Here is a 12,665-nt window from a genome sequence, read left to right as displayed (position 1 = left end):
TACCAGTTCTGTTTCCAAAGTTCTTCAAGATCAGTCATGCTGCTGTCTCAGTTCATTCCCAAGGTACTTGTATTGACATTTTTTTCTTTCTTTTTCTGTTCTTTCTAGCTGAAGAACAGCAGAAAAGTGAGGATGGTCAGGAGACGCAGAACTTAAGCCCTCAGCAGAGTTTTGACAAATCACAGTTAAATGACTGTCCAAGAGATTCTGGCTGTTACATCTCATCAGAAAATTCAGATAATGGTAAAGAAGAAGCAGACCCAGAAGCCCTGTCTGACATGGTGCAGTCAATAACAATCAGTGAGTCAAACTGATTCAGTCCTGCTGCTTTTCTGCAGATTTTCAGAAAAGACAATCACATTTGTCAGTATGGTGGCACAGAAGCAGAATACAAAATATTCTCAGCACTGAAAATCTACTTTTTTCTGATTCATGATGCTCTAAACTGTTTCATATGTGGACACTTGATAGATAAATGTTAGTTGATGATAAGAATTTCTCATGTTTTTCTTTTCAATGAATCCACAGGTATTTCCCTGAAAAAGTTTATACAAAAGTATTTATAAATATTTGTACAGCAAATGCATTTTCTATAATAGTAGGAAATTTTTTTAGGTAGTGGTTCATAATCTGGAGATGTTAATTTCTGGAACTGTCCAAAATGTAAATATTGTATATATTTATTTTAAAAATATATGGATTAATCACACTGTCTCTATTTTGAGCTCTGTTTCGCTGATTTGTGTACAGAATGCATTTTCATTGATCATCATAATAAAAAGGTGGATACAGTCACACCCTATTTTGAAAAGTACCAAGCCAATTCTCACTAATATTAAAGCTGTTTCACACCACTTTTCTCCAAAATGAGCTCTAAAGTGGACTGTCATTTCCTGTACTTTATCCTGGAGGCATGAGAGAACTGTAGGGTGAATCTGAATTCAGTTCTCTGTGGTCCTCATGTTGTGGGAGAACAGAGCCATCCGAATGGCTTGTGCAGTGGCAATTTTTTTATGGCTCTTTTCACACGTGTTCTCATTTGTCCCAAGCATTACACAGAGAATTCAAACTCAGAGAAAAAAGCCATCAGGATCAGTGCTATGCTTTTTTGATGACGTTTTGTGAAGGTGTTGCCTTTTGTGTGTGGTGTGAAGTTTGTCAATAGAGTATATGTTTGTATACAGAACTCAGAAGCTAACATGGTTATTGTACCTGACTGTCTTTCATATGAGATTTTATCGTCTTTTCCCAGTATATTTCACACTGGAATACACATTTTAACTGCCTGTCTTCTTTTAGAGTACTTCCTTCAATAATAAACAGAATCATGTGTTTAAGCCCTTTAAAAATACTTGACTTTTAATGTGGTCATTACATTTCAAAGACTGCTCTCTTCTAAGATTAACACAGTAAATAGTAATTCCACTGAGTATTTTTAGCATGCATAAGAATCTGTGTATCAAGTCAATAGGGGGACTTTTTGCTCAGTCATTAGTCACAAAATTTTCATAATTTAACGAATTTTGCATTTATGTTAAAGAGCTTCCACATATTGCTGACAGCTCCAAAGAAAATCACCTTCAGAAGAGATGAAACACAAAAAGTTCCACCCCTAAAAGATTATTTCTGAAGAAGCTTTAAACAAATGGAAAGCTTTTTTTCCCTTTCTTTTTCTTTTCCCCAATGCGAGTGTTTTCTGTACTTTTCCTGACTTCTCAAAAGTCTGCTGCTGTCAGACTCCTAACATACAAATCTGCTTTGAAGGCTGTAGTATAAAATTCCAATTTTAGAAAATTGCATTAATAAGATTTCAAAGATTTGGAGTAAATAAACTCTGTTTAGGGGAAAAAAATAAACAAACCAAAAAACCAACCAACCAAAAACACCAGAAAGGGAGCTACTATGATTTGTTTCTGGTTTTAGCTCTACTTTTCATACCAGCAACAAATGTCATCATTTAGCAGCAATGACCCCATAGTGCCAGGCATGGTGGGGATGCAGAACCCTTGGTGGGATGAAGAATGTGAGAGCTTGTATCAAGCAGCTATATTTGTTTCTTAAAGCTTTTCCAGCCAGTACTGCATCATGACATGCAGTACTGACATTACTTAATATTACTTAACTTCTGAAATAATGAGTTTGAATTAGCTTCTGTCATCTCCTCGTTCTAGAGAAGGACTAAATTTAGCTTGAATTTCTCTCAGAGAGGCTTATCTTTTGGCTTTTGTGGCAGATGCACTTAGTCTTCAGGTTCTGAAGACATCTGCAAAATTGCTGAACCTATAAAAGTATGTTGAGGTGAGTTTAAATATGATTGTGACTGTCAAGAAGCAGTTAAGTTAGCTGGGTCAAGGACTAACAGCCACAGAGACCAGCCAGAGCTGTGCCCTGATATAAATACTCTGACAAATGTTAATTTGCACAGGTTTGCAAATGAAAATAGGCCTCCCTAAACAGTTGCAGAGAGACAGGCAAAGCTTTCAACAGAGCAAAATACCCAACAGCTGCTATATTTTACAGGAATTATACTCTGCCTATTGGGCTGATGGCAAGGGGATGCAGGCGCAAGGTAAAATAGTTGGGAACGAAGAGCATGAGTTGCAACTGCTCTGATCTCTAATCAGTACTTTGTCCAAAGGGCCTCTTATTTAGAAAAATATTTCAACCGAAAGCTTGTTTGAGACTTTTGTAGCTTCCTGTGAATGCAGAGCAGATTAGATCTCAAACTGAGACACTTCCGCTCTCTCACACTGTTCCGAGAAAAAGAATGAGGAAATTTTGTACCACAAAGAAAAATATGTATTTCCTACAAGCAGCAGACCCAACTTGCTTTCCTCTCTTAGTGGTCTTGTTAATCACAATGATTATGGATTAAAATGTTTGGAATAGCAGAAGCATTTCTCCAACTGGTTTAAGTGCTGGGTAATCTGAATAAAAGGTTATTCTAGGAGTTCTTGGAAAAAGTCTGGTGGAGATCTAAGTGATGTTCAAGTAATCTTTAAAATGTCCCTGAGATAGGGAAGAGAAGAAAGCAGTAGATGTTTTGTTCCTCTCTGTCACTTGCTCAAGAGTGTCATGTCCCTTTTCATTTTTATTAACCTTCCTCTACATTTAAGGAGGACTAAGACATTTGCAAGTCTCTTATTTGGATCCTGCAGTTACACAGACATGCAAAACCAGTCAGTAATAGCAGAGGCAAAGCTGATGAGGGGCAGCCCTTGTAGCCTTTAGGCAGTGGGGATTTCCTGGCTGCACAGGGCTGTGGTGCAGGTGCAGCAGACTCCCCCAGAGCTGACTACTGACACACGTGCTGCTGCTGCCCACAGCAGAAAGCCACAACTCAGAAAGACTTGAATGACCCCCACAAAAATTCAGGTGGGGGCAGGCCTCCTCCTTCCCAAAGCAAAACCATCTCTGGTCTAAGTTAGCAGTGTTTAACAGCGCTGCCCCATGCTCAGCCCCATGTGACTGCCATGCACAGCTGGCATCACGTTAAAGGAGGGCTGCTCTACCATTAAAAAAAGGAGCTGAGTGCCAGGCCATGCATGATCCATGCGGACTAGCCTGCAGATCCCTGGAGGCATCCTGCTCTCCAGAATTTGCAACAACACTTCTGAAAGTCAGAGTGCATGAATGCAGCAGTGTAGGGATGTCGGAACCCAGAATGTCCATCAGACATTCTTGGATGTTCCAGACCCAGGTCAGAAGCATCTGAGACCCTGGCATGTATCCAGAAACCCCTGTGGCTTTGAATCTGACCCATGGAACAATTTACCAACCTTGCAGAAAGAACAAGAAGTCACAAAAGTTTAGATATTGTAGTAGAAGTAGTCACGAAGTGAAAGGAAGGATTTTTGAGTGCTGTACAGGGGGGTTTTAAGCCTTATAGACAGGGGTCCAGGTTTTGTACATGGGGGTCAGAAGATCTAAGATGGAGGGATTTGGGTGTGCCCTGTCCTCTTTCTTTCTCCTTCCTAACCTCCATGTCTTTGGTGATGTTGGCACTCACAGGTTGGTTTAGAGTAGAAAGTCACCATTCAATATAGATAGTAGGCATTGGGGAAAAGGTATAAACATGTAGTACGTAATATATGATATAAAAGATGGCACCAGCCCCCTGGGAGGGCAGTGTGCCTTTGTCTGACCTGCTGAACGGGCCACAGCAGTTCGGGAAGAGAATCTTTTAGATAACCAACAATAAACAACCTTGAGACCGGACCACTGAGGACTACCTTCAAAGTCTTTCTTTGAAGGCACGGGTTGGAGGAGAGACTTTTCCATCTTTCGGGGTCACCCCAATCTGGGGGTGAGTCCCAACATAGGGGCTACCAGCAAGGAAGGGCTTGCTTTCATTTTGCTGAGGTGCCCATGAGCACAGGAAGTGCAAAGAAGAATTTGGGCAGTTCTGTGGAAATTCTGGAGAAGATTCATCTCTGAGGGACTCAACTAACTACACACTGCCAGCTGGACTTCACAGCTCTCACACAACCCTGCCAATTGGCCCAGCCAATTTTCCACCCACCTTACCACTCAGTTTTCCATCCCATAGCTCACCAATTCTACCCCTGAGTGTCTGGTCTGTGATGTGCAGAAGCCCACGGCTATCAGCTGTGATACACAGGGCGCCTTTGAACCACAGCACTTTCTCCCACGTAGTGGCAATTGAAATACTTTCTGGCATTGCCATGGAGCTGCATCACACTGGTAGACCCATTTGTAGTAGGCTGGTGCAGAGATAACAAGGCAATATTGAAAGAATAAATGGGTGCTGTGAAACAGACAGGCCAGTTTGTAGATGTCACAGTGTTCACTGGATGAGTACAACCTGCTCCTTGCCTGGAAATCAGTTTTTCCATCAAGTCAAGGCCAGTACAGTTCTTTCTGCCCACACAAACACGCACAGATCTGTGGACAACACGTAAGGAAAGATGTGCCACAGGCTGCCCCAGTGCCTTGGGTCACAATGGCAGTTTGGTATCTGTCCTAAGACAGCTTTGATGGCAGTAGTGCATCTGAGTCTCAGTGTCACAGATGCCTGAGCCTTTTGTCAGTCAGAGAGAAGCAGTCTCAACATGTCTAGTAACAGCATGGCAAACATTCTGTGCCTTTTTCACAGCTCAAAGATGAGGTTTTGGGCTATGTTAGCTTTTGAATAGATTATTTGCATCATGCTCTGCCTGCTAGCTGCGTATGTTGTAGTACTGCTTTGTGCTGGTCCAGGAATAGGTGACATAGAATGGCACAAGTATATCCCTTTGGTTTAAGAGATCCTGCATGAGATGTTCATTTGTGTCCCTGATCCTCGGTTCCTGGGAGGCAATGAGCACATTTTTGCCTACAACTGAGGAGAACGTGGAGGAGGCTATAATATGGCTGTGTGGAGCATTCAGTTTGTATGTACCCAGTATCACCCGATGAACCCACCAGCCTGCAGCTCCTCATCTGCCTGGGATTTCCTGAGGATTGGCCAGAGGACTGACACTGGCAGGAATCCTTGCTACAGGCACAGGCTGAAATCCTTGCTGCAGGTTGACAACCCATAAACTGAACCCAGTTTTGGGATTCCCAGCATAGGAAGGACCTGTTTGAGCCAGTCCAGAGGAGGCACCAAGGTGCTCAGAGGGAGGTAGGGGGTTGGAATAGATGATTTGTAAGGTTCCTTCCAAAGCATTCTATGGTTCTGTAATTCTGTGGTTCTATGATTAACTGATCCTAGCGGAAGGGCTGGTCAGTTCACTGCAAAACCAATAGAAGTGGTTTCAAACCTTTTATTTTCTCCTGGCTAGGAAAGGCCAACAAATGCCACTACAGACACATAGGCAAAAGGGGCTGGAGAACAGTAATAAATTCACGGAAACACAGCTGTTGAATCTACAGAGTTGCATCATGTATGCATAAACAGCAGTCATTGCAATGAACATGAACTAGGTATTCAGGGAAATACATATTCTCAAGAAGGAGGACACAAGTGGGAGGAGGTCCATGATAGGACTGGAGGGTCTGAGAGGCTCATTTTATTTTTCGTGGCTAGGCAGAATTAGGTCTGACATGCTCAGAAATCTCTGTTAGGCATGAGAACTGTCTGCTGACAGCAAGAGCACAGAAAGTCTGCCAGTGCCAAGAAGTCATGCACAAATGAGGGACAAGAGGGCTGGAGGGCAAGTGGTGTTCCTTAACAGCTCACATACCTTGGCTGCTTAATTTAAGCATGGCCAGTGTCCCACAAAATGTGTGTTTCCTGGGCAAAGCACACATGTCCTCAGATCCTAGGGCCCTTTCCCCATTGTCAGTCCAGAATATTTCTCTGGAGGACCTCTCATCCTGTATGCCATACACAGGTTTCTAGGGTGGAACACCAAATGTATAGCCATGTTGTGCACCTCAGCATTAGGACGTGGAGACAGATCAGGACTGTGCAGGGCCATCAGGTAATTCTGGCAGACTGTGGCCAAGCTGGTGACACCTTTTGGCTACCAGTTATGTCCATATGGCTGAGGGAGGGAGCGCATGGGAGGGCTTCAACCTGAATCGTTCCCAAGCCTCAGCTTTCCTGCAGAAGGAACAAAACTGTGTGAATTGTAGATACTCTGAATGCAAACAAATATAAAGTGTTGAGGGTTCCTCAGTGACTTGGGGTGGAGTTTGTGTGCAGTGTATACTCTGCCATCAGGACAGACAGCCTGTGCTGCTTCTATTCCCATCTCCTGAAGCACCTCATCCAGACACTTCTGGACTGCTTTGCTCTGATGCCCAGTACCCAGCGCAGGTCTCAGTGACAGCTCCTGCAGCTGGTTAGCTCAGCCAGAGCTGAAAATCAGGCCCCAGCCTTTTGCCACTTTTCTTTGAAAAGAAACAAGGTCTTTATGCCTGTGATGCACATTATATCACAAATCTCTCTAAAATGTTCACCATCATATTTGAGAGCAGTCCCTTGCTGCCTATCAAAAAAAAAAAAAAATCCTCCAGGGAAGGCACTTCTCAAAATACTGTTGGCAATAACCTTAGACTTTAGAGAGTGCAAATGTAAAAGAAGTGGAAATAGAAAGCCACTCATGTGGGGAAAAAAACACTTTAGAGAAAAATGAATACAGCAAACCCGAGGAACTTGCACTCTTTTAAAGAAATCTCTCTGTACATTATTACCTAACTCCTTTGCCTCCTAAGTTTGCTCTCATCTCCAACATAAGAGGTGAATGACTATCATTATTTACCCCAGCATATTAAAATAAAATGGAACTTACTCAAGAACAGTTATTTCTCTTTAAATGTCTCTTTGGTAAAAATATACAGCAAATACTTCCTTATTGATGTTTTGAGCTACAAGGATATTTAAAGAGAGTGCTGAAGTATCAGAAGGAGCTAAAAGATCATAACAGCTAACTAATAGCTGTGCACCACTCAATTGTATGAACATACCCACAGGACATCTACCTGTCTTAGTTCTGCTTCACTTTTCAGCCAAAATGTAACAGCAGTCTTTTCTTATTTTAACTTGGTTAAGAAAAGCATGCTTTGTGACCTAGAAAAGGCTTTGGAGGGGCTGCTTTTTCATTTTGCTTGCAGCGTGGAGGGAAAGCCATCATCAGTGGAAGGGGCTGTGTCACCAGTGACTTTGCCAGCCACAGTTTCATTTTGTTAGAGAAAAAAATTGGGAAAATTGACTGGTTTGGACTGAATTCGTAGATATATTTAACACATAGCTAAGGTATGAGAAACTTTGTGTGTTGTGAAAAGCACAAAGACTGTAGCTAAATGGGTCAGCCCTACAGCTGTTTAGTGAGGTGAGTGGAAAACAATGGCTGAGTGTCCAGCAAAACAGGAGCTGGGCATGAGCATATGCAGACCAGTCACCTGTAATTCTTGCATAAATTCAGTCTCTCCAACACTGTAATTTTGTTGTTTTCTCTGGCAAAAGACCTAAATCTTGCCCAACTAGAAGAAAAATTAGGCATTTTTTGACAAAAAAATAAACAAATTTGTGTGAGACATGATTCAGCAACATAAGATCCCGGATAAGAGGTTTAGGTACATACTGTACAGTACTTCAGAGTTTCAAAATTGAATACAGGGGATCATTTAATTAAAACCTATTCAACTGAAAATCCTATTTATCTGAAACAAATGTTTGTCCTATCTATAATATCAACAAACTATTCACATGAGCAACTAGCAATAAACAACAGAAAGATGCACAATGAATGTCAATTAAGACAATTTGCTATCAAATAAACTTGCAGTTTATGTGTACAGCTTTAGCACTGTCCTGTGTATCCATTATAAAGGTCAATTAACCTCAACTGCAGCTAGTCAGCTTGTTCTAAAACAAAATCAACATAAGATACCTTTCATTTTTTTAAATCAGCATCTCAGTAATTCAGTTGCCTGGCACTGAAAAAACTTCTAAATTGCTAAAAGTCTTTGCAAAAAAGTTTTATGTTAGCAAATGTCAAAAAAAAAAAAAAAGAAAAAAGACAGTGAGATTGGCTGAAATTGTCAAGGTATCACAGTGTGGCTGCATAAGGCTTTTAAAAATATTCATTATTCAGCACATAATCATGGATTCAAAACAACAAAGAGCTTTGGTATGTGTGTGCCTCAAAGGATGAAAATCTTCCTAAGTAAAGCTTTCGATGCATATACTAATCCAAGACTACACTAACAAATCTCTTGAAATGGAAATCCTTGCTGAAAATGGCCTGTGTGCTTTAAACACTATCAAAAGGGTTCTTTCCCCCTCCCCTTTGGCTGCAGAATGTCAGCATTTATGGTAAAAGTCAATCAGGTGCTCACTTGTTCTGCTTAATCAGGAAGAAGTGGTACCACGTGAGCACTGGAATTGCACAAGCATCACTAACTCAAAGGGCCATCAATGTTGTAGAAAGCAAAGGCAAGTGGTTAGAAGTCGACATATTGGTCTGTAAAAGAGGCATTAAATATCTGAAATCACACTCAAAAATACAGGTGAATTCCTGGACTTAGAGAAATGCTGGTTTTCTCAAAGTTAATAATTACACTGTTAATTAAAAAAAAAAAAAAAACAAAACAAAACAAAAAAAACCAACCAAACAAAGCAAACAATCGTGAAAAATAACACACACAAAAATAAACCCCAAATCAAATCAAACCCCAAAAAACTTATATGGATTATTGATCACTTTGCAGGACATTCACCAGTGGCTGTTCCAGCCACCAGCCATTGAGCTAGGCTTCTATCCAACCAGTCAGTGTTTGAGAGGCTGTGTAACTCAATTCTTAAAAAATAATGGGCAAGGTGGTGGCTGACATGATGAATCACAATTCTGGCCCTGCCAGATGCTTCTACAGTCTTTTTAAAGCGGATGATAGTTACAAAATGACTACAGGGGTGTCTTCTCTCTGTAGAAGGAAATCATAGGAGACTGTACAAAGACCTAAGGCAAAAAAAGATTGCTTTCTCAGCGCATACAAACACACCTTCCTTCTCAGAAGGTTAACAGTGGCTCTGTGCTTTCTGTGTCCTTTATGAACTTTGCCTTTGCTGTAGGCTGACAGTGTTCAGTGCTACAGAGCAATTTTTCCACTGATACTGCTACTGAGGCTCACAGAATATTTAAAAAAAAAAAACCAGAACTTTAGAACATAATTATACCAGAAATAAACCTGTTAGAAAAGGCTTTGTTTTCTGGGTAAAATTCACCTGTGTCCCTAAGGCCTATGCAATACTCGCCTACAACTGTAGTCTGAAAACTACAGTCTCTTAACTACTTTAGAGTATCCTGACTCACTGCTTCATTCTACTTCAGTGCTTAATTCTTCCTAGGGGTGATTTTTACTTACCCCTTCATTGCTACAGCAAACATCAAACTGCATTACACTGGTTAACTCATCAGGATTACAGCAGTAAAAAGAACAACTAGCATTCATAAAAAAAGTAAGAGTCACTTCCCTGGCTGATGGGTGCATGCTTTCAAAGCTCAGCTACAAACGTGAACACAGTTCATGACTAAAGAAGCAGCAAGAAGTTTGCTTTGCATTTTTTCACATTGCTAAAAGAAGCCCTCCTAAAAACAGGTCAGTTTCTGAATCTTAGCATTACAGTTTCAGCATGAGATAGAGTGAAAACAGATGCTTGGCTTGTCTAGCTAAAGATGAATGGGTAATCTGTACAGACCTGGCAGAAATCTTCAGAAAATCCTTAGGTTTCATGTAAAAATAGAAAATGTTCAATTATTGATCCAGGATATGTGGGGATGTTGTAGTTCCTTCAACTCAAAAAAAATCATATTTACTATGATTTCTCTCAAGCTGATAAACTTTTAAATCAAACTGTTCTGCACCCTTGTAGGAACTTGCTAGAGGAAAGCATGCCTCATAAATCATGGGGCTTGGTCTAGTAACATTATAAGCAAAAGACCATCTGAGTCAGCCAGCTTGGTGTAAGCCAATACCTCTTAAAAGGCATCCTAAACATCATCAGGGTCTTGTGAAACAACATTTTGATTAGCTAAGTGAAAATGAATCACAAGTGTTGGCATACAGCTATGCTATCATTTTATTCAAAGAATGATCAATCGGTGGCAGAGTGATGAAACATTAAACAGACAGATCAATTCAAGACATTATATTCTTACAAGTCTCCTAGATCCTCTACTCAAGATCTGATAGTTTCCACAAGACTTATCAGACAGGGATGATAATTACAAAGATATGGTAATTGAGGGCATTATATCAAGCGTGTGAGCTGGATCTGCTGTCACAGCAAGAACTTTTTCACCGAGAACTGGCAGAGAAGGATTTTCTTCCCCTGTGATGGCACAGCGGGATCCTCATCCAGCCACTGGCACAGTAACAGGTTCCACTTTAAATCTATCCTATCTACACCCTGTTGAAGTAATTCAGTTAATTGTGTGCATCAGTCTGGGGAGAAATCTTTCATACTGCTAGTTATGTCCTTGGATGAGGAGGGGAGCAATCAAACACTGAGGGGGCACTGCTGCCTGCTAGACCTGGAGCTACTGCCTCAGAGCCAAGAGTCCACTTAGGCACCAAGGAACCCAGCAGCCCACAAGATCAGCTAAGCTTTTAAATGCTATAAATTACTCAAGACGGGATGTGGAGTAAGCATAAATGTTCACTGTGGTGCACAGCATGGGGGAAAAGCTAGCCAGAGTATGACTTGGCAATTTAGAGAATTTGATGCTAATGTTTGTTTATTAAATTTCTTTTTTTAACATTAGGGGGGAAAAAAAAAGGAAAAGGAAAGAAAGACTGAGTAAAACTAAAAGAATTGCAATGAAGACCAGACAAAACATTCATCCTGACAGCTGAGACAGAGTTCTTCTCCAGACTGTGCCAATATTGACTTCCACATAAAGCCTTATTTTTTTTTATAGAAGAGGTTAACCTTTCACAATTTACTTACTCATGAAATATAAGGTGAACAGAGACACTAATGCAAATGATCCAGTATATTAAAAAATGCATTGAGCCAGGAAACATTCAAAGTTCTGTTATAAATTATCTTTTAAGGTCTGGAATAGTAGACATAGTGGCTGTGCCAAGCCCTATTAACTGGAATAGACGGATTTAGAAGGAATCTTCTTTTAGGGCTGGTATCTAAAAAATATGGGGGCTTTCTGTCCCACTCATCCTTCAAAGATTATTTTTAAAAAGGGTTATAGATAGCCCATCATGTTGTTAGGACCTGAGTAGCAAAGTATATATGGGCAACTAGAAGTATATATTTCAAAAGAGCAGGGTACAATAACAACAGTTTGATCCCTTCCTATCCTATCCCATAAAAGTTATCACTATCATTTATAAGAGTGGGGGAGAAAGAGGCTGCTTTGGCTTGGTCAGCTTTTGGTATGAGCTGCAAATGATATGTTTTGCTGTTCTCCTTCCCCTACTGCCTTTAGACTGAAGTCAGAGCAGTAACCTAAGACAAGCAGCTGATCTGAATAACAAAGTTTTTCTGTTTCTCTCTCCAGCCTGGGACACCAGAGAGACAAGTTCAGACACCACTACTTTATTTTTACTACAATTCCACTGACACAGAGAATTTTTTGGTAATGTTGGGAGTTTGAAAGAGCAGGAGACTACGAGGAAGTTCCTCTAATTTTCCTGCTGCTTGGGAAGCTGAAAGGCCTGTAGGTGTTACCTAAATCTTGATCGCATGAAATGGCAAGTGTGGGGTAGCAATACTGTGCCAGGTCTCAGTGCAGACAATTTTATTCGGCTGTAGTAATTATTTCGTCTTTATGAGGAAACTAGGGTTTTAAGGGAAGTTTTTGTACAGATCAGTTCCAATTAAACCCTAGCTACAAAACCCCTCTTGCACATATTTCTTGGTGGAGGCAAATCTTCACTAAGAGAAAATTGCTAAATCCCAGACTCAGAGAGCTTACAGATGGGATGAATCCTTTTCCCTATGGGTCTGTCCTTTAGTAGTCAGGTTTACAACTTGCAAATATCTGCTGAGATGAATGGAAAGGTTTTCATGCAGACTGGGATGGGATAGTCTTTCAAATGAACTGTACTTTTCCTTTAAGTATGACTAATGTGCTAGCTGGTGAGAAATAAAAGGGACAAAAATAGAAAGATGAAAAAAAAATCTTTCCTTGGGTACAAGATTTGATACAGAGATTTTTGATATGTAGTCTGTGCTGAAAACCCTCTAACACCTT

General features: G+C 40.7%; 1 protein-coding gene across 6 annotated transcripts in view; it reads left to right on the top strand.

Annotated features, from left to right (window-relative positions):
- The window catches only part of LOC119698542 (SAM domain-containing protein SAMSN-1-like), an 82,544-nt gene extending 81,207 nt beyond the window's left edge, over positions 1-1,337 (top strand). For all 6 annotated transcript variants that reach the window (XM_038130535.1, XM_038130519.1, XM_038130526.1 and 3 more), the window contains one exon: positions 109-1,337. In XM_038130535.1, coding sequence (XP_037986463.1) covers positions 109-314 — 206 coding nt within the window. In that variant the 3' untranslated portion in view covers positions 315-1,337. The remainder of the gene's footprint in view (positions 1-108) is intronic.
- Positions 1,338-12,665: the final 11,328 nt, after the last annotated feature.

This window comes from Motacilla alba, chromosome 1 (assembly GCF_015832195.1).
Source record: "Motacilla alba alba isolate MOTALB_02 chromosome 1, Motacilla_alba_V1.0_pri, whole genome shotgun sequence".
NCBI classification, from domain to species: domain Eukaryota; kingdom Metazoa; phylum Chordata; class Aves; order Passeriformes; family Motacillidae; genus Motacilla; species Motacilla alba.
This window is presented reverse-complemented; position numbering and strand designations above follow the sequence as displayed.